This window comes from Bubalus bubalis, chromosome 21 (genome assembly GCF_019923935.1).
Source record: "Bubalus bubalis isolate 160015118507 breed Murrah chromosome 21, NDDB_SH_1, whole genome shotgun sequence".
In the NCBI taxonomy this organism is placed as follows: domain Eukaryota; kingdom Metazoa; phylum Chordata; class Mammalia; order Artiodactyla; family Bovidae; genus Bubalus; species Bubalus bubalis.
The window spans coordinates 17,524,948-17,545,465 of NC_059177.1; the positions used below are offsets into that span (position 1 = coordinate 17,524,948).

At 50.2% G+C, this 20,518-nt stretch overlaps 1 protein-coding gene across 3 annotated transcripts in view; it reads left to right on the top strand.

Moving 5' to 3' along the window:
• SRGAP3 (SLIT-ROBO Rho GTPase activating protein 3) overlaps nucleotides 1–20,518 on the top strand; it is a 247,457-nt gene extending 226,939 nt beyond the window's left edge. For 2 of the 3 annotated variants that reach the window (XM_006070759.4, XM_044933455.2), the window contains exons 18-22: nucleotides 1,482–1,561; nucleotides 7,896–8,076; nucleotides 9,357–9,506; nucleotides 11,536–11,863; nucleotides 15,518–20,518. In XM_006070759.4, the coding sequence (XP_006070821.3) occupies nucleotides 1,482–1,561; nucleotides 7,896–8,076; nucleotides 9,357–9,506; nucleotides 11,536–11,863; nucleotides 15,518–15,931 (1,153 nt within the window). In that variant the 3' untranslated portion in view covers nucleotides 15,932–20,518. The remainder of the gene's footprint in view (nucleotides 1–1,481; nucleotides 1,562–7,895; nucleotides 8,077–9,356; nucleotides 9,507–11,535; nucleotides 11,864–15,517) is intronic. The other variant, XM_044933456.2, reaches the window with a different exon arrangement.

Sequence of the window (20,518 nt, forward strand, 5' to 3'; positions counted from 1 at the left end):
AAGCACTACATACAATAACTGTGCTTTTCTTAATCCCATTTGTGCCCCATTAACTATTAATTACATGGTAATTTTGGACAAATTTTCAAAGCCCAAAAGGAGGATTTGGCTAAGGGTCTCATCAAAGGGGACAACGTTCGTTCATTCCTCGTATGGTTACTGAGAATCTGTCCTGCACCAGGCCCTAGGTTGGGCAACAGGGAGGTAACCCAGCCAGAATTAACCCCTGACATGGCAGAGGGAGGGAGGGGACAGGCAGTTCTAGGAGTAGGGGTCCCGGAGCCAACGTAGGGAGGTTAGAATGGCTGACTGAAGGTAACAGTGACTTGATAGAGACCTGTAGGATGAACTGGGCTCAGCCAGGCGAGAGTGGGCAAAGAATGTGCTAGGCCTGGAGCATGCAGTAAAATAAAAAGCATTTCTGTTTGACTGCACTGTTGCAGGTGACAAGGGGACCGTGAGGGAGGAGGCCCCGCGGGCCAGCAGGAGCCAGGTTATGAAAGGTCTTAAACCATTGTGCAGTCTGGACCTTATCCAAGAGAATTTTTCACAATAAAGCCCATATTCCTTTAAATGGTATTGTAAATATCACATCCTCCAAGAAGCCTTCCTTGGCACCCTGTGTAGGTCCCTTTACAGCTCTTGTCTCAGCTCATTGTGCTTATTTCAACTTGCAGCACTTTTATTTCTCAGCCCATGAGAGCAGGGTCTGTATCTGCACTACGCATCAATGCATGCCTCCTACCTGGCACCATGCCTGGCATATATTACTATATCAGAACTCAATGAATGACTTGATTAAAAAAAAACTGATCGGCGGACTCTGTGAATGATCCCTGGCCTCAAGAAGCTTATAATCCAGTGAAGGGGCAGCAGCTGATGAAATTATCCCAGTGCATTAATACTGAATTTTCCAGGCCTGGAGTCACTCTATCCCTATGCCCATGATGGTTGCCAGCCTGCTGGCTGCCTGGGCTGCTGTGGGTTTTGCAGGCCACTCTGAGAGGCAGCCATGAGGAGTCTGCTCCTTGGGAGCTTCAGCCACGTCGCTGAGCATGTCGTCTCTTCTCTAAAACAGAAAGCCAGGCCACTTGGATGACTCTCAGTACATTTCCAAAGTTCTTTTCCTTTCTTTTCTGCCCTGGGGTCTTTTCAAGGATAAACACCAGGGCTTTACTGCCTTCTAGATCTTACAGAACACTTAGGCATCAGTAACCATTACCAAGAAGACAGCCCAGCAAACTCTAGAGCTGGGGCAAATGGAGGAGGTTATTCAGGGAAGCTTCCTGATGGGTGAGGGGGCCAGAGTGGTTTTCTGTTAGAAAGGTCTGTGGGTGGGCAGATGGAAAAGATGGGATGAAGTGGGCTTGATGTAATCTGGGTCAAGGCTCAGAGGTGGGTTGGGCCAGTGCCTGCGGAAGCCGAGGGCAGTGTGAGGGCACAAAGTCCCCCAAGAGGCCGCTCCCCGTGTTTCCTTGCAGTGACAGCCCGCACAGCGAGCCAGGGACCATTGATGAAGTTGACCATGACAACGGCACGGAGCCTCACACCAGTGACGAAGGTGAGTGAGGGGGAGTCAGGGCGAGGAGCTCACCTGGGGGCCTTCTCATGCTGCGTGCCCACCTGCCCACTCATGCCTGTCCACCTGCTGCACTGATCTGTGCAAACCCCACCCCCACCTTGCCAGCTTTGCCAGTCAGCACATCATCCTCTACAGCAGAGAGAGAGACCCAGAAAGACCTCCAGTTCACCACATCCAGCATGGCTTGCCTTCTCCCCTTCTGTGTCCTGCCTGGCCTGAGTGCAAATTCTAAGTGACCAGGGTGTCCTGAGTAGAAAGCAGGCTCTGTCCTCTGCCCCTCCCCGTGCTGGGCTCTTGTTCTGCACCCAGCATGTGCTGGGACGTGGGGCACACAATGAACCAGACATGGTCATCAAGGTGCTCCTGGTCTTGTCACCTGGAAGCTGGAGAGCAGCTCCCCACCATGCAGGGTGATAATTCCAGACTGCAGGAGTGACCAGTGCAGTGGGTTCCCCGAAGACGAGGCCAGACAGTGGTGACCCAGGCGAGTGTGTGTAGGTAGAGGGATAAAGGCCGACCTGGGCTCTGAGCGACTCCTCAGATGTTCCACCGCTTCTAGATAAGGAAATGGCATCAGACTTACCTCTGGGGAGCGTGAACTGTGTAGCCGAGCAGTCTGGATGATTTGGGCCTGAGGCCAGCATTTCCATTAGGCAGACCAGGCCCACTGCCCAGGACGCACAGTGCTGCTTTCAGGGCCCATGAGAATGTTCTAATTCATTTCAAACTAAATTTTAAAAACAATATGAGCCTGGATTATTTTCATCTTTATATCAGTGCAGTCATAAGATATAATTTTGATATTTTCCTAGTGGAGGAAGGGGCCCGGGCAAGCAAGGGTACCTCGGGCCTGAGACTCCCAGTGCTGCCCTGTGTTGACTGAACACAGTCTTCCTTTCTCCCTGGGGTAGTTTCACTGTTTAAAAATCATTATTTAGTAGTTTTCTTACTGGCCTTTGTGTTTCTCTTGGGGGCAGTCCCATGCCCTGTTAGCCATCATTTTGGTCAGGAGAGCTGGGATGTACTCTGGTAAGTTTCCTGGGAGTTGATGTAAGAGGCAAGACTCTTACATAGGTGGGTTTTCATATTCTAGTAGGGCTATTTCAGTTGCCAGTCACAGAGCCTTCAACTCAAACTGACATAAGCATAAAAGGGATTCAGATCATATACTTGAAAATCCCAGGGTAGGCATGACTTCAGGCACGGCTGGATCCAGGAGCTTAGTTGGCCTTGTCAGGGATGTGTCTCCACCTTGCTCTTCTGCTTCCCTGTGTCGGCTTCATCCTCCAGGGGGATCTTCCTTTTGCCGTGGTCTCTGACAGTTCCAGGCTTTCATTGTCCTTTTACCCAAAGAGCTTCCTTTTCCGAATGATTCCAGTAGAGTTCCTTGGTTGGAATCTCACCGCACTGCCTTGAGTCATGCAGGCAGGCAAGAATCAGTCACTGTGGCCTGAGAGGGAGGTGATGTGTCGGGCCTGGGTCCTAGGGCAGGAAAGTAAATCGGGGCATAATGTTCAGCTCTGCTAGAATTCTTAGTGATTAAAGCCACCCTGAGCTGAGAAAAACATCCTGCAGAGCCTGCTTTAGGAGATATGAAGGCTGCCACCTTTTGTTTGTTTGCGGTGGTTTGCTCTTCTCTTTCCTTCTTGTCCTCTCTTTCCTACCACCTCTAGTCCTCCTTCTCCTTCTGTCACTGTTAATAGCCCCCTTCTCATTCTCTCCGTCTGTTGCTTTTTGACTCCTGGTTATGTGCATGTGTGCATACACACATGTGCAACTCTTGTTCTAGATCTTGCTCTCAGGCTTTCTTCTTCCACTTCTCCTGGGGGAAAACACCTCTTGTCCAACAAGATAGATTGATTTCTCAGCACTGACACCTGTCAGGGCTGCTGCTGGTGGAGGCAGACGTGTCCATGGGGAGGCAGATGTGTCTGTGGGGAGGCAGGTCAGGCGCCCCCTTGCAGTGTTCTGGGGCCTCAGATCACTGTCAGTCAGCCTGCACCTGCTGTGTGGCCGCCCTGTCTCCTCACTGCGAGGTGGCAGGTGCTGTGGGCACCAGGACCAAGGAGAGGGACGGACAGAGAGAGCACAGGGGCTTGCTGCCTCAGGACTCCCCCCGGCAGGCTTCACCCCACCAGAGAGAAGCCTTCAGAGGAATTTGAACAAGAGAGTCTCATGACGTGATTTATGATTTTAAAAGATCCCTCCAGCTGCCGTGGGGAGAAATGACTCTACCAAGCAAGAAGGAAGGCAAGGTGGCCAGGTAGAAGGACAGTGATGTCTGGACCGGCGAGGAGGGGGTGGCATTGGAGGTGGTGAGGCTGGTCAGATTCAGAGGACAATTTGACAGAAATGCTGATGAGTTAGCTTCTGTGGCCTGAGGGAGTGGGCAGATGGTGGTTCTGTTTCCTAAGATGGGGAAGATGAGGGGATGAAGCAAGTTTGGGGAGGGGTGTGTGGGAGACTTGGTAAGCTATTCTATTTTAGGTGTGATGAACCCAAATGACAGACTTCCTAATAAATGGTAGCTATTATCCCTGTTTCTACCCCACATGATTACATAGCGACATCTGCAAACACACGAGCTTTCTCTCAGCTTGCAGCTCAGCTCTGTTCCTCATCTTCTCTTCTTTTCTCCCCCTTACATTTTCCACTTCTCCTAGCTCCCCTGCCCCCAACTCCAGTCTACCACCAGTGACTGCTGGAGGCGATGGAGTTGAGCAAGTCTCTGCCCTGGGCAGTTCCTTCAGCAGTGCAAAGGGTGGGCTCAGAAGAAGCCCTTGGAGTCACACCCAGGAGCACCCAGCCCTTGGGGTTCAGCTCTTGGCCTTGCAAACCCTCTGGCCTTTCTCTAAAGCCAGGCAGACACATAGGTTAGTAGGTGCTGCTAACATAGGGATGGTGTGAGAGTCAAAGATGCAGCAGAGAGTACAGAGATCTCTCCGTTTTACTGAGAAGGTGACTCTGAGTCAAGATCTGAGTTTATTTGACCCATTTAGTTGGTCTGTCATTTGCATCAACTTTGTCAGAATAGCTTGCAAAGACACTTGTCAGGGAACCAGCTGGGGAAAGCTGGCTTAACTGTCTGACACCTGCTGTCTACAGCAGGCTGTCCCAGGCACCGAGGACTGGGTCTACCCAAAGGCCACTGCATCTCACGGGGGCACTGGCCCAGTCTTCTTGAGCCAGCTACTCACAGAGAAGAGACCTAATGTGTGTGGGTGGGGTGGGGAAGAACAGGGAGAGATGACTTCCATGCTGTCCATGGCCCTTAGGAGTCGCTAACTCTGGTATTAATAACAACAACAACTGCATCTCATATGAAGCGAATTGTGTTCCAGGCACTGTTACAAGCTGTTCATGTGTAATATCTTGCTTAGTCCTATGACAACCCCATAAAGTGGGTACTAGTCTTATCACTTCCATTTTACAGATGAGAAAACTGAGACTGAGAGAACAGAACTAAATTGTTCAAGGTCACCCAGGTAAAAGCAAAAAAGTGGTAAAGCCAGGTATTGTCGGCTTAGCTCCATGACGGACAGGTAGATGGCTGCATGGACAGGATCAAGATAATCCATGAGGACAAGAGAAGCATCCTGATGGATGCTCAGCACCAGGAAGATAACTGCAGGCTAGAGAGAGCAGGGGCCACCACTCTTTTGTTTATTAGCATTTAATAGATTTGTCTATTTATATAAGTACATGCATGTATCTTCTTTTTATAGTATTAAACATCTTTGTGCTTGCCTTAAAATACAAGCATATTAACACTTATACATGACCCATTTTCTACGTAGCATTTCTACCCATTTGCATCTCTTAGGGTACAGGCTTTAACACAAGTTAAATAAATTGTAAGCATAAATAAGTGTCCTCCTCCCCTGAAAGTCTCCTTCCCAAAGATCACTAGCTGCATGGTCTTGAGCAAACATTTAAATTCTCTGCAGCGCAGATTTCTTTGTCTAGTCCCACTCCATAAGCTAAAGCCATTGTTGTTTTTTTGTTGTTGTTCAGTCGCTCAGTCGTGTCCGACTCTTTGTGACCCTATGGACTGTAGCACATCAGGCATCCCTGTCCTTCACCATCTTCCGGAGCTTGCTCAATCTCATGTCCATTAGTAATTATAATCATAATCACAAGAGCCGCTATACGTTGAATTCTTAATGTATGTCTGTGCTATGCTGAGAACTTTCACATATTCTCTTTTTTTAAATATATTGAAGTCTATTGATATATAACAGTTTATTAATATAAGGTATATGGGATAATGATTTGATATATATATATATATATATATATATAAATGATCACCACAATAAGTCAGGTTAACATCCATCACCACACATAGTTACATTTTGTTTTCTTGTGATGAGAGCTTTTAAGATCTACTCTCTTAGTAGGTTTCAAATATACAACACAGTATTATTAACTGTAGGCACCGTGCTGAGTATTGCATCCTATGCCTTATTTATCCGCTGGAGGCGCGTGCCTTTTGATTGCCTTCACCTATTTCATCCACCTCTCACCTCTGGCAACCACCAGTCTGTTCTCTGTATCAGTGAGTTCTGTTTGTTCCTGATTTTAGATTCCACATGTAAGTGAGATCGTACAGTGTTTGTCATCTTCTGTCTGACTTACTTCACTCAGCATAATGCCCTCAAGGTCCCTTTATGTTGTTGCAAATGGCAGGATTTCCATCTTTTTATGGCTGAACAATTTTCCATTGTGTATATACACCGATCTTCTTTGTCTGTTCATCTGTCTGTGGACCTGTTAGGTCACTTCCGTATCTTGGCTATTGTAAATAGTGCTGCAGTGAACGCGGGGGTCTGCCCCGGATCTTCGCAAGTGGAACGTGCTCATTTCCTGTGGGTAAATACCCGAAGTGGAGTTGCTGGATCACAGGGTAGTTGTGATTCTCATTTTCTGAGGCGCCTCCGTAGTGTTTTCTGTAGCAGCCGCACCGTGTGCATTTGCACCAGCAGCGCACAGGTCCCCTTTTCTCTGCATTCTCACCAACTCTTGTCTGTTGTCTTGCTCATAACAGCCATTCTAACAGGGGTGAGCTGGTATCTCACTGTGGTTTTGCTTTGCATTTTCCTAATGATTAATGGTGTTGAACATCTTTTCATATAGCCGTTGCCTATTTGTATGTCTTCTTTCATGCTTTATCGTTTAGTCCTCTAAAGGCAACTGAGGTGTACAGAAATTATATAACCTGCCTGAGGTCACACAAACAAGAGGTGACAGAGCTGGGCAGTAGGAGTATTTCAGGGACAAGAACTACGTTCTCACTGGTTAACCCAGGCAGGGCCTGTCACTGACCAGAGAAGAATACAGCTCTGATGGGGAGATGTGTGTATGCAAAGAGATATGCTTGACCTGTAGCCCCAGTAAGAATTCTCCCTCCCCCCAAATTAAGTTCGTGGATGCGCATGTTAGCTCAGGCATGCCATCAGGCTGCCACTCACCTCAGACTGAGTGGCTTAAACAACAGAAATGTGTTTCCTCTCAGTCTGGGGGCCTAGAAGTCCAAGATCAGGGTGCTGTTAGGGTTGGGTTCTGCTGAAGCCTCTCTTCTTTGCTTGTAGTCAGCTGCCTTCTCACTGAGTCCTCCCATGGCCTTTCCACTGTGCTCATGCAGAGACAGAAAGAGAGCTCTCCGCTATCTCTTCCTCTTCTCAGAGGGACACCCGTTCTATCATATTAGGTCCCCACCCTTATGACCTCACTTAAGCTTAATTACTTCCTAAACCCCCTCATCTCCAAATACCATTACACTGGGAGTTAGGACTGTAACATATGGATTTGGGGGAAGACAGAGTTCAGTCTATAACAATGAGCTCTGGAGAGAAGTCTTCTGGGAACCTTTAAAAATTGTGTAAAACATTTTACATGGAAGAGAATCCACACACATCTGTTTGACCTCCTACAAGGTAAGAAGCACCAACAGTGTGATATGTGAACAAAGAGGGAAAGGGTTCATGGGAAAATGGAAACAGAGCTGATATTTAAGGGACAGAAGAAAAAGAAATTTCTTATATTATTTTTAAAATGTGAAAAAGGGGCAGTGGAAAGTAAGGATGTAGTATTTCAACCCCACTTTCCATTTTGGGAAGTGAGATGGCCTGCCTGAGGTCACAGCACAGGGAGCGGATCTGAGCCTAGAGCCCAGTACCCTGAGCTCCAGCTCATGCTGCCCTCACCAGGCACGCTGTCTGCGCTGCCCCACGGAGCCAGGGCCCTCTGACTGAGGCTCCTGGGCTGCCTTCTGCTGTTCTCATGGATGCGCTTGCCCTTGCTTTCCTTCCAGAAGTGGAGCAGATCGAGGCCATCGCCAAGTTTGACTACGTGGGGCGGTCCCCGCGGGAGCTGTCCTTCAAGAAGGGAGCCTCACTGCTGCTGTACCACCGAGCCTCCGAGGACTGGTGGGAGGGTCGTCACAACGGTGTGGATGGGCTCATCCCACATCAGTACATAGTTGTACAGGACATGTGAGTGGGTGCTGGGACCTTCTGTGAAGAGTGTCATGATGGATTAGTGATGTCTGGAAGGGGCACAGGAACAGCAGCGCTGGGTTATACGCCAGCGATTTGCTCTCCCTGCTGTGACACACTTGGTCTTCGGTGAGAATGGATTACGTCTCAGCTCCCTTTGAATGGTGATCCATTTAACATATAAGCAAATTGCTCATACTTCACGGTCCACAGGGACACTGTTTGGTGCTCTTGGCTTGCCATCCTGGCCCACTTGATAGCCTCCAGGGCATTTATCACCCGCTCTAGTTCTCAGTGTCCACTGGATCTTGCCATATACCTTCGCCCTTCAGGGCCTCTGCTGTAACCCAGTGGCCCTCCCACTGCCCTCTTAACTGCCCACTGTTCTCTACCCTGAGATAGCTCTCCCAGGAGAGGGGCAGAAACAATCATCCTCTCATTTCCAGCTAAGAGGGTACTATTTTTTTTTTTTTTAATAACTTTAGACCTTAAAAAAAAAAAAGAAAGAAAAAAGCTCTACATCCCAAACACCTAGCCCCAGCATCAGGCCCAGAAAGTCGACACCTTCCATTCTTGGAAAAGCTTTGACAGTTCCTGTATACGCTCCCTCCAAGTTCCAGTCCCGCTCAGGTTGAACTGATTTACCAGGCTGCAGGCTGGGCCTCAAGGGGAGGGGGCCAAAGGCATGGGGAGGGGGCCAAAGGCATACATCTTGATGGCAGAGCAGACCATCTGGAGCCCAAGAAAAGTCCAGGTCAGGCAAACAACGGAAGAACCCTAGGCGGCCCTCTGACGTCCCCAGGCCTCTGAGGACAAGGACAGGAAGGATAGAGGAAGGGAGAGGGCATAGAGGGCAGTGGACAGAGCACCCCAACAAGCTTCAGACCCTTCACATTTGTCCAAAGCCAAGGGTGGGGGAGGGATGGGAATGCCTTCCTTTTCCCTGGCTGAACCCCAAGCTGCTGCTCCCCGAGCCACATGAGACTCAGTGCTCAGGGCTTAGCTTGCAGGCCCACTCCCCCATTTTTCCTCCACACCTTCCAGCGTTCAGCTTGTCCCAGCCCAGAACAGCTTGGAGAGACCAGGTTTAGTCCCTGGGGGCGGGGAGTGGAGCGGGGGAGCAGGTAGGGGAGCGTGGTGCCCCAGAGCGCCTCCTGCTGGGGAAGCGGCAGCGGCGCAACCACGAGCTGTGGGTGTGGATCCAGCCCCTCAGGTCTCAATACATCCGGGTTGTTGGGTGCGAAGCCCACCCAGCTCACATCTGTTCTTCTCCCCAGGGACGACGCCTTCTCTGACAGCCTGAGCCAAAAGGCCGACAGCGAGGCCAGCAGTGGGCCGCTGCTGGACGACAAGGCCTCTTCCAAAAACGACCTGCAGTCCCCCACGGAGCACATCTCGGATTACGGCTTTGGGGGGGTGATGGGCCGGTAGGAAACTCGGGTTCATTCTTTCCTGCTCATGCAGTGCCCATTCGGGTCTGATTCGGGAGAGGGAAGGGCCAGGGAGGGAGGCTGTCGTGGCCCCTTGTTTCCCATAGGATGTGACGCTGGGCACGCCTGCTGGGCTGGCTGGAACTGGCCTCGAATGGCAGGTAGCAAAGCAATCCAGCTTGGGACAAAGGTGGAGAAAGAGGAAAGACTTATACAGGCAACCAATCCTTTTTACTTAAAATACTAAAAACACGGGGGAGGGAGAGTTAAAAATTGGCAAGTACTTTTCCTCTCTCTCCAGTTCTTAAACCTCCTCCCTACTTTCTGTTGAAAACCTAAGTTGTTATATTTTAAAATGTAAAGCTCTCTTACTCACTGAAGCGCACCACGTAAGTAGTCTCACACACATTGCGTGGGGGGAAATTGACACTCGGCTCCACCCACATATTTGGTGGGAATGTGTTTGCCAATTTCTTCACTCCTGTGTGGGCAGGGCTATCACATGACCTTTCTGCCAGGTAAGGAGCTGGGCTCTTCACTCTGTCTACAGGTAGAGTGCAAAGCACTTGGTGGTTTAAAAAATAAATAAGGAAAAGAGGAGAAAAGAAAAGCTGGCAGTTTCTCACTGCTTTCTTAATCAGATTCTCAAAATGTCATAGTCTCTGTTTTTGGTGGAGAGGTCATGGGATCAACCCACATGCTGGGTGCTTGCAGACAGAGCCAGAGAAATCAGCTGCAATAGGAACCTAGGTTTACGAATTTATTTCAGCAGAAGTCCCAGTACCTCTCTTCAGCGAACTCTGTTCAGTTAGGGTGTCGATAATCAGCAGATAGAATCAGGGGAAGTGTATGGTTGGGGTAGGTGGATGACAGAGTTGAGGTCCCTTGACATCTAGGGGGGCCGTACCTTCTCCTGCCTCAATTTCCCTCTCCCTCTGTCCTTCCTTGTCTGCCTTCCTCGTCTCCTTTCTCTCCCAGTACTCTTCCACTCCGACACCGATGCTTTGGTCCTGTTGGGGTGACCACAGGCAATGCTTAGCTTGGCTGGTGGCACAGGGTGAAAAGCACTGCTGACTGCATTGAGCTTGGTCCCCGTCACAACCCATCCCCGCAGTCTGTCCCTCCTCCCCACCCCCTCACCCCTCCCAGCCTTCCTCTCACCAGTGCCTTCAGGTCTTTGCTGACCTCCCTAGGCTGGAGCAGAATCCCCAGTGGGTAGAACTGCTTCAGAGTTGTCTCCTACCCACTGAACCTCCCTTGAAGCTGGGTGAGGAATATTAGACCCATGTAACGGATAAATAAAGTGGGTCTGAAAGAAGTCACTGGAAAGTCAGTGACAGAGACAAGACAAGAATCTGCCTTCCAGAGAGATACTTTAGGCCCCTTTTCTCTCTGCCACACCCTCCCTGAAGGGTGAAAGGTATCCAAATGTGTAAAAGGCATTCCAGTGATGCAGGTTTTTCTCTTAATGATTGGAAATGTTCAAGGTCTGGAAAAGCCTCATGGAAAACAGCCCTGTGGGGGATTGGGGGAGGGTGATAGCACTGGGCCATGTTGAGTTCCCAGGGGCCCTCCTGTGCTTGCAGGGAGCTGGTGACTTGTGGTACAGTCAAGCCTCAATGCCTCAAACCAATCAGAAGCCCTCTGGAATCATGGAGACACCTAAACTGCTTAAAAACATATCATGAACCCAACTAACCATGAGCAAAGTGTTCCCAGGTTGCAATCCTCCTGGCCCTGACTTAACATATAGACGAGATTCGCTGTGTAATTAGCACCACTGACTGCAGCTTAGAAGCAGAAGGCCTGATTCCTTCATGTGTGCAGGTTAAGTCTGCTGGCCTGAGTTCTGTGCTCGGACAGTTCTTCATTGCAGAATCGCCAGGTCTGGCTGAATGAGGCTTTACTATACCCACTCCCTAGACTAGTGTGTAGCATGTCTGGACTCTGGGGGATTGGCTGACCCATGTGACACTGGCCAGGGTTGACCTCTGCCCCATGCCCCTGCCCCCTGGCTCCTTTGCAGAGTGCGGTTACGATCTGATGGAGCAGCCATCCCCAGGCGCCGAAGCGGGGGCGACACACACAGCCCACCCCGGGGCCTGGGCCCCAGCATAGACACACCGCCCCGGGCCGCCGCCTGCCCCAGCAGCCCCCACAAAATCCCCCTCACCCGGGGAAGGATCGAGAGCCCCGAGAAGCGGAGGATGGCGACGTTCGGGAGCGCCGGCAGCATCAACTACCCCGACAAGAAGGCGCTCTCCGAAGGGCACAGCATGCGGTCGACGTGCGGCTCCACCAGGCACAGCAGCCTGGGGGACCACAAGTCCCTGGAGGCCGAGGCCCTGGCAGAAGTAAGGGCCAGCAGGAAGCAGGCGCACCAGCTGACACCCCCAGAGGGGTAGGGGTGGGCCCCTGCAGACTGGGGAGTCACTTCGCCCTTCACACCAGGTCAGGCTGAGCTAGGACACAGGATAGATAGTGAGCTGGCTTCCTGTCCCCCTGCCGGCCTCCCCCTCGGAGCGGAAGCTAGATGGGTGTAGCTCCTGGCTAGGGCTCCTGTAAAGACTCAAGGCCCCAGTGTCCAGGCTGGAGGTGGGATTCCCAGATAGGGGATGTGGTAGTGGCAGGTGTCTCCGTAAGATGGCAAGATTGTGCTAGTCATGTTTTCATTTGTTCATCTTTTCATTCATTCCCTGATTCATTTGTTCATTTATTTACTGGTGAATTCTGATGGAGCATCTGTTGTGCTCAAACTGGCTGGCACTGAGAAAATAATAATGACCTAAAGTGGACCCAGGTCCTGCCCACATGGAGCTTAGGGTTTAGAGAAGAGAGGGATGGCAACCACCAACACACACAACTGTGAAAATGGCAAATGCGTCAGGAGTCTTGAAGGAGTGGAACTCTGTGTTCCGAGAGCCTAAAATGTGTGGATTGCTCGAAGGCAGTGAGAGATGTCTCTGGGGAGGACAGTACCAAGATCCAAAGGGTAGGCAGGACGAAATAGCTGAAGCTGGAAGCAGAAAATGTTCCATGGTCTTCCAAAGTGCTTAGAGTTTTATGTTTTGTTAGATAACTTCTTAAAAATTTGGATGAGAAACCTGTGTGATTTTTATATTTGCCAAAGAAAGCACAACAAATTCATTTAAGAAATTGTTACCAAACAGTTTGTTTGAATTGTTTAATGATTTGCATAACTACTTTCATGTGTTTTTGACGGTTTTATCATAGTTCAAGTTTCCACTTTTCTCCCTGGAATCTGGCAGGCAGCCCATTATGTATCCCCTTCCCAATGTTTTCTCCCTGTTAAGAAAAGAGGGACAATCAGAATCTTTGGGGCGGTGAGGATTCTATTGCAAAGAGCGGGGTTGGGGACCTTGAAACACCCATCCAAGGTGGGAAGGTCTCATTTAGGACAAAGTGAAAAGTGATCATTCCCTGCCCCCCTGCCCCGCCACTGTCCACGCTTCCTGGCACCTCTCTGCAGCTCCACTTTGAGATCATGGCATCACGTCTCAGACTAACACCAGGCTTGTGCCTAAACACCTCAGCTGATCTTTTTCTGAGCTTGCTGTCTTTCTGGCTCACACTCTGCAAGGGTGGAGTGGTGGGGATGGTAGGGATGGTGATAGAGGGGCGATAATTATATTTTACTTCTTAGTTTTGCCTTTTGGCACTGCTGGAGTAGAGCAGACTGAGCAGTGATATCAGTGGGGGACTTAATTTAAGCAGCCTGGGGCGTGGAAGGTGGCCATTTATCTCTACAGGGGTGGGAGGTAGCAAAAGTGGGGACGGGACTGCCTTCTCTCCTGTCATGCAGGACCCCACCTGCCCCCACCACCACTAATCCTTGTGGATAAAGGCACAAACAGTGTCTTCTAAAAGTAGACAGTGTTGTGGGCAAAGGATGAAGTATCCTGGCGAAGCATATATGCTAATATTGTGTTTGGTGTTAAGTTGCTTCAGTTGTGTCCCACTCTTTGCGACCCTATGGACTGTAGCCCTCCAGGCTCCCCTGTTCATGGGATTCTCCAGGCAAGAATACTGGAATGGGTTGCCATTTTCTTCTCCAGGGGATCTTCCTGACCCAGGGATTGAACCCGTATCACTTTACATCTCCTGCATTGGCAGGTGGGTTCTTTGCTACTAGTGCCACCTGGGAAGCCCACAGGCTAATGTTGGCTGTTAGCCAGTGGTCTCTTCACAAAGCCAAATGATAGGCTGGGACGGATCGGAGCCTGGTATGGGGGCCCAGCAGGCAAGAGCCACCTGAGGACGGGGAGGAAAGAAGGTAAAGGGAGACCTGGGTGAGGAAGGGGCTAGCGGAGACACCTCCAGGCACCAGCCCTATCAGTCTAACCACACTTTCCATTTTTTTTTTTTTCCAGAGTTGCCCCAGGGCGGAAAAGCTAGTTAGTGTGTCTCAATAGTGATGTGGAGCCAGTGGGGCCAGCATCTTCCATTACCGGCTCTAAGCACTGTCCCTCATTGTCCCCTTGGTGGCCCAGCTCAGCCTGAGCGGAGGCATCCCTGGGAAACCCCACAGGAGCCGAGGACCCTGGCTGGGGAAGAGCAGAGGTCACTGTCAGACAGTTCACACACATCACCATGTCAGCTGTCTCCTCCGTCTTCACTGCCAGTGGGGGGCTTTCAGCTCAGGGACCAGGTGTGGTGCAGAGTGACTGAGCCTTGCCCGAGGTTGCCCAGCGGCAGTAGTAAAGCAGTTTTTCTCCTCCCAACCCCGGGCTTTGTATCCTGGCCCAGAGCTCCCGGGTTAAATGCTGCAGTCCAGCTCCAGCGCCCCCTCCTGGAATGCTGAGCCCCAGGCCAACCCTCTGAACTGTCAGAATCTCTTTGAGTGTCGTTCAAAGTGCTCTCGTACTGATGAGCTCTTCAATGTCTCAGTATCCACAGGAACTGCAGAGGCAGATGAGGATTTTTGTTGCCTTTCAAATTTCTCATTTTTTTCTAAAAAAAAAAAAAAAACCATTATAATAGAAGAAAGTAACAGTCCCATCACCCTGGGGTAAGCATAGTGAATGTTCTAATATATAACCGCTGAACACTTTTCCTATGGACGAAGGAGAGATATTAACAGATTTGTTAATATTAATGCTTAGGCTCATGAACTCTGGAGTCAGACTGCTATGCTGGTAAGTAGTTGTGTGACCTTGGACAAGTTAACCAGTCTGAGTTTCCAGTTCCTTATGTGTGAAGTGAGCATAATGGTAGTTCCTACCAGATAAGTATGAGGATTAAATGAATTATTAGGGAGGGGACTTACACTGGTGCTCTGTGTTACCTCCATATTATTTGGGAAGTACTATGTATCAGGTGCCACGCCATGCTCTTCAAAGGGACCATATCATTTGGGGCTTTCCTAGTAGCTCAGATGGTAAAGAATCCGTCTGCAGTACCGGAGATCTGGGTTCAATCCCTGGGTCAGGAAGATGCCCTGAAGAAGGGAATGGTTACCTGCTCCAGTATTCTTGCCTAGAGAATCCCATAGACAGAGGAGCCTAGCGGGCTACAGCCCATGGGGCTGCAAAGAGTTGAATACAACTGAGTGACTTAACACTTCCAACTTTCAACACTATGTACCAGGTGCCATGCCATGCTCTTCAAAGGGGCCATATCATTTCATACTCATCAACTCCCTGAGTTCAGTATTATACTTAACCTACAAATGAGAATTCTGAGACTGAGAGAGGTAAGGTAACTTGCCCAGGGTCACACAACAAGGAAGCCGCAGAGTCAGGATTTGAACACGTCTGTCTGACTGTGGAGCCTGCCTCTGTGAGATCTACAATGCTCATATTGAAATGGAAAGGGAAAATGCTCATTTTCCCTTATGGTTATGAGACACCCTGGGACTGATTCTCCTGCCCAGCCAGTGACATTTGTGGGGAAGCCTCCCTAAGGAACCCACAAGTTAGTCAGCGCCCTGGAAGGGTTAGTCCCCAGGCTTCCAGCTCTGTGCCAACCAGAGCTCTCTTTGTCCCCAGGACATTGAGAAGACCATGAGTACGGCTCTGCACGAGCTTCGAGAGCTGGAGAGGCAGAACACGGTCAAGCAGGCGCCAGATGTGGTGCTGGACACCCTGGAGCCCCTGAAGAACCCGCCAGGCCCCATCAGCTCGGAACCGGCCAGCCCCCTGCACACCATCGTTATCCGCGACCCCGACGCCGCCATGCGCCGCAGCAGCAGCAGCTCCACCGAGATGATGACCACCTTCAAGCCAGCCCTGTCCGCCCGCTTGGCCGGCGCCCAGCTGCGCCCGCCCCCCATGCGGCCGGTGCGACCCGTGGTCCAGCATCGGTCCAGCAGCAGCAGCAGCTCAGGAGTAGGCAGCCCAGCCGTGACGCCTACCGAGAAGATGTTCCCCAACAGCTCGGCTGACAAGTCGGGCACCATGTGACCTGCGGGATGGCGGGCACCGCCCTGGCCCGCTGCGGCCCGCCGTGGCCAAGGGCGGCCTCAGTGACTTCCGCGTCCTCCCAGGGCTCCTGGCTTTGTCGGGCAGGGACCAGAAGGTCAGCCTGGGAGCACGTCTGTGCGGAGCTGAGTCCCAGGTCGAGCCGCAGCGCGCCTTCAGTCACATGGACCCCCCACCTCCCTCCCGCGTACACACAGACACCAGAGCAAGCGGTGAGGAGCGGTACCCCGGCTGGAGCGATTCCCGAGATCACGGCCCGTGTTAAATGGCTTCGCCCGCATATCGTCACTGGAAAATTATTCTCTCTACATTCTCTCTACATGCATATATACGTGTATATGTATGCGTGTGCATATGTACACGTATGTATGCATGTATGTGTCTGTAGGTGTGTGTATATATATATATATATTTATGCATCTATATACATATACTAGATCTGGACACACATACAAAATGTATATAGGATCTCCTTTTTCTTTTTATGAAACTTAGATTTACCTCAGACCCATGCCACCAAACATCTCCCGCTGAGTTATTTGGTGGGATTTGCAGGGACTTTTCTGGGAGAATTTAAAGGCCCACAGTAACTGCGAATGAAGCAATATACCACTAACCTGCAGAAAAACAAAACCAGTCTCCCACTGTCTCCAGAAGTTGTGGCCTTCCAGAACAGTCTGCCCCTAAAGGAAGTGTGGGGCAGGTGGCACCCTGGGCAGACTGCTCCCACAGGTGGGGACCACTTCACAGAGCCCCCTCCCCATCCACGCCCCAGAGACCCTGCCTTTCCACCCGGAGGCCAAGACCAATTGCACCCCCAAAAGCATGGAGGACGTTGGCAAGAAGAGCCCTGACCTCAGCGGCCTGTGTTCGTTAGTAGAAGAGGGGATGGTGAGAGCCTGAGCCCCATTGTAGCACAGTATTATGTGTGGTTGGGAAAAAGGAAAAAAAAAAAAACAAAAAAACCAAACACGGTGGTGTGGAACACTTCAAAACCTAGAAACGCTGTAGGAACAATTCTGTGGTAACTATAGAGGTTTAACTTATACCATTTTCAAAATATTTAATTTTTTCTTTTCCTCTTTCTACTAATTATACTGTGTCAGATTCTGGAACTAAACAGGCAAGGAGAGTTTGAGTCCCATCGTTTTTTAATTTGAAATCAGGCCATGACGCGCTCTGGCTGGTGGCCTTTTGCATGAAGCACACAGGGCTGTAAGTACGCAGCTCAGACCAGGCCTGGGGAGGGAGTCCTTGTCACCTGCCATCCAAGAGAATGCTTCGGTGGAGTTTATGCAGTGAAATAGCTGCCTCCTCCCTCTTCCCTTCCCTTTCACTCACCTCCTCCAGCGCATTTAACAAAATTGAAAATATGGGGAAAGAATTGGGTGGGGGGGGCGTGTCACCTCATTGAGCCTCAGTTTCCTGCTCCATAAAATGTGAGCAAGCAAACCGTGCAACCTAGGAAGCACTGTACTGACACGACTGCTCTTTTCATGGTCATCAGTAAGGTGAAAACCACCTAGCACCTTCCTTTTGAAACCTCCTAATGGCATTTGAGAAGTAGGCAGTGGAATTTTCCTACCAGCTTCATAAGAGTCATGAAGCACAATCCTGCAGATAAGTCACCTCTTGACATTCCATCATTACCATGTCAGCCCATTGGATTAATTTTGCCCTCTCCTCTGGTCCCCAGAGAGGGAGTCATATGAAGCCACATTTACCTGGGTGTGTAGGGACGGTGAGCCACACTGCCTTGCCTGAAGAACTGGCCTTGAGAGTCGGGAGGAATAAGGACTCAAAAAGAGAATGCCAGGGAGAGGCTAGTGACAAATTCGACCTTCTTTGTTTTGCCTAGAGTTGGAAATGAAAGAGCCTCAGATCGAGCTAGGAGCCCTCTGCTATTTAGCATATAAAGCAATCCACCCCACCCCCTCCACCCCCACTGCATTACAGCTTAGGGAAGGAAACAAGGCCTTAGGATGGCTACGACTTGCCCAAGATTTAATAGATGGCTGAGGGTGCGGCTGGGTCTGGCTCCTAAAACCATTTATTTGCAAGGATTCTGTGATGTCCAGCCAGGACAAGAGACTTCTCATTTCTACCCCAGAGAGACTCCCAGACCTTAAATACAGTGGCTTTCTGTGCAAAGTATCACATTCTCTGCCATGACTACCAGATGAAACATGAAAATTTGAGTTGACAGATCTGTTGCCTGATATACATAACACCAGTCAGGTCATGTGGGTTTTCCTCTGAATTGACTAACTTACTGAATATAGGCCTGCCTTTCACCGAATTACCTACCTGAAGGACAGGGCCTTTCTGTTTTCTTTAAGCACCTGTTTTTCCATTGGGAAATGGCCGATGAGCTCACATTTAGGCAAACTCACACCCCACTCATCCAGCTCCAAATCTGAGCCTTGACGCAGAACCAAATGGAAAAATATTGCCCCCCTCCCCACCCATCTGGCGCTCTGCATGTCTCAGGCCCCCTCCACACGCACCCAGGCCCGCCCACGGTCATGAGCATTGGCATTCTCTTCTGACTCCTGCCTGTGTTAGTCCACTATATATTGCTGTATTTGCTTAAATGCTGGAAAGTAACTGTTAAAATGTGAAACTGTAATTTTTAAAAAGGCTACAATGAAATTATAGCCAATGCCACTCACCAAATCTTTGCACCTAGTAGATAGATCAATGTAAAAAAAACAAATACCAGAAACCTAACTGTACAGTGAGTGTGGGGGAAATGTAGTAACCTAGTTAGTAGTCCTCAGTATAACCAATTGTACAAGGGGAAGTGGTGTTTACCTACCTGTCCATCACCATTACTGGAAGCTGTACTGATCAGTTCATTGATAACGGGCAATTTTTTTTTGTTTTTTGTTTTTGTTTTGCTCTTCACAGAATGATTTCTTAACCTTCAATTTACCCTGAGGTCAAGCCTTTTGTCTTTCTGTGTTACCGGTGTTCAGTCTCTTTTAGGAATGAACCAGCAAGATGTTCATTTAAAACTGACCAAAGAACAAATTCATTCCTGGTCTAGTTTCCTGGGCCTGGGGCCCAGCCTCCGGCCGCTAAGGACCTTTCTTGGATAAAATTGAGAACGAGCCGTGCTTCCTACCCCACACCCCCTCTCTCCCTTTAGTCCCCTTTCCTCTTAAAGAGCTGCTCTGAACTGTGGGATTCTGTGAAAAATTCTTGCCTTTCCTTGTTTTCAGTGCTAACGATTTCTCACCTTGAAGCGCCTTTTGAACCCCGGACAGAGCGCACAACTGGAGGGAATTGTCAGCTTGGGAATTAGACTTGGGGTGGGGGTGGGGGGTCTTTTCTCTGAGGTCACTGGGCCCTCAGGGGCAGGCGAGCAGTGGATTCCCACCAGGTTCCTATCCCATGAAGAAATCTGAGTGGGAAGAGATGCAGGGAAGTGGAGCCATCCCTTGGCTGCCGGCCGGAACCAGCAGCTCAGTGATCTGCCTTATAAACACTCTGCAACTGGTTGGTGGTACCCATGTGGGGCCAGTGCAGGGAAGGGCCTGGCGCGGGGCTTGCTTTCCTTTTGGAGGCCCTCAGAGTGCCTTGTCGGGGGGGTTATTTCTTTCTCATTCAGGAGGCATGGATGCAGAGGACTTCCTGGGTCCTGGTCGTTACCTGGCGCTCAGTGCATGGACTTGGCTGTTGGAAAACCATGAGGACTAACGTAATGGTTCTTCCTCTTAGTCTCTCTGTCCCTGACTTTTCACACTAGAGCAAATGCCTCACCCTCCCGAGAAACCCAGAAAGAAGATAAGGCTGGCTCACGACTATGGGGGGAGGGAAAGCTGCTGGGTTCAGGGAGGAGGGGTCGGGAGGAAAAGCTAGGAAGGGGTGAGCCGAGGTGTTGCTGAGATGATTTTCTGCTGTGCAGAGCTAGTGCTGATGTCTCATGTCAACTTCCCTGGTTCTCTGGGGTCCCCGCTCCTCTGAGCAGCTGCGTAGAGAATTCCCCACATATCCAAAGCTGCTGGGGGAGCTGGGGGCGGGCGAGGGACTTTGCTGCCAGGTCGGAGTCCTCCTTGCCTCTCCGAAGTTGATCTGCCAGCGTCCTGGTCCTGCCGTCTCAACCTTTGGGACTGCTCCTCGCTGATGCCTCCTCTCCGAGTGAACTGCCCGAGGCAAACGACGACCTTGAACCAGAACGGCCAGGGTGCACTTTACTTTCCTTGGAAGGAAGTAGCTTCTGGCCAGGGTTTCTGCTCAGGCTCTAGTCCCCGGCAGTGTGACTGTTTACACGGTTTGGCAATAGGTTCAGTTCTGATTGCTTCAGAGTGGCTGGTCTATTTAGTTTCCTTTGGTTTCCTTCCTCCCCAAACTGTCAGGAAAATCAAACTGAAACCACCCTAGGAAATTGCTGGTTGCCTGTCCCCATGTGGTGATAAGTGTTTCCCTCTCCCGGACATCGTTTCTCTCCCTTACAACCCAGCGCCCGTGCCGTAGAGTGTCTGACTGGATCCTCTGTTGCGTATTCTCATGGTGCCTGCTGGTTTGATGTGGAGCTACCCTGTGAAATAAAACGGCTTAACTTTT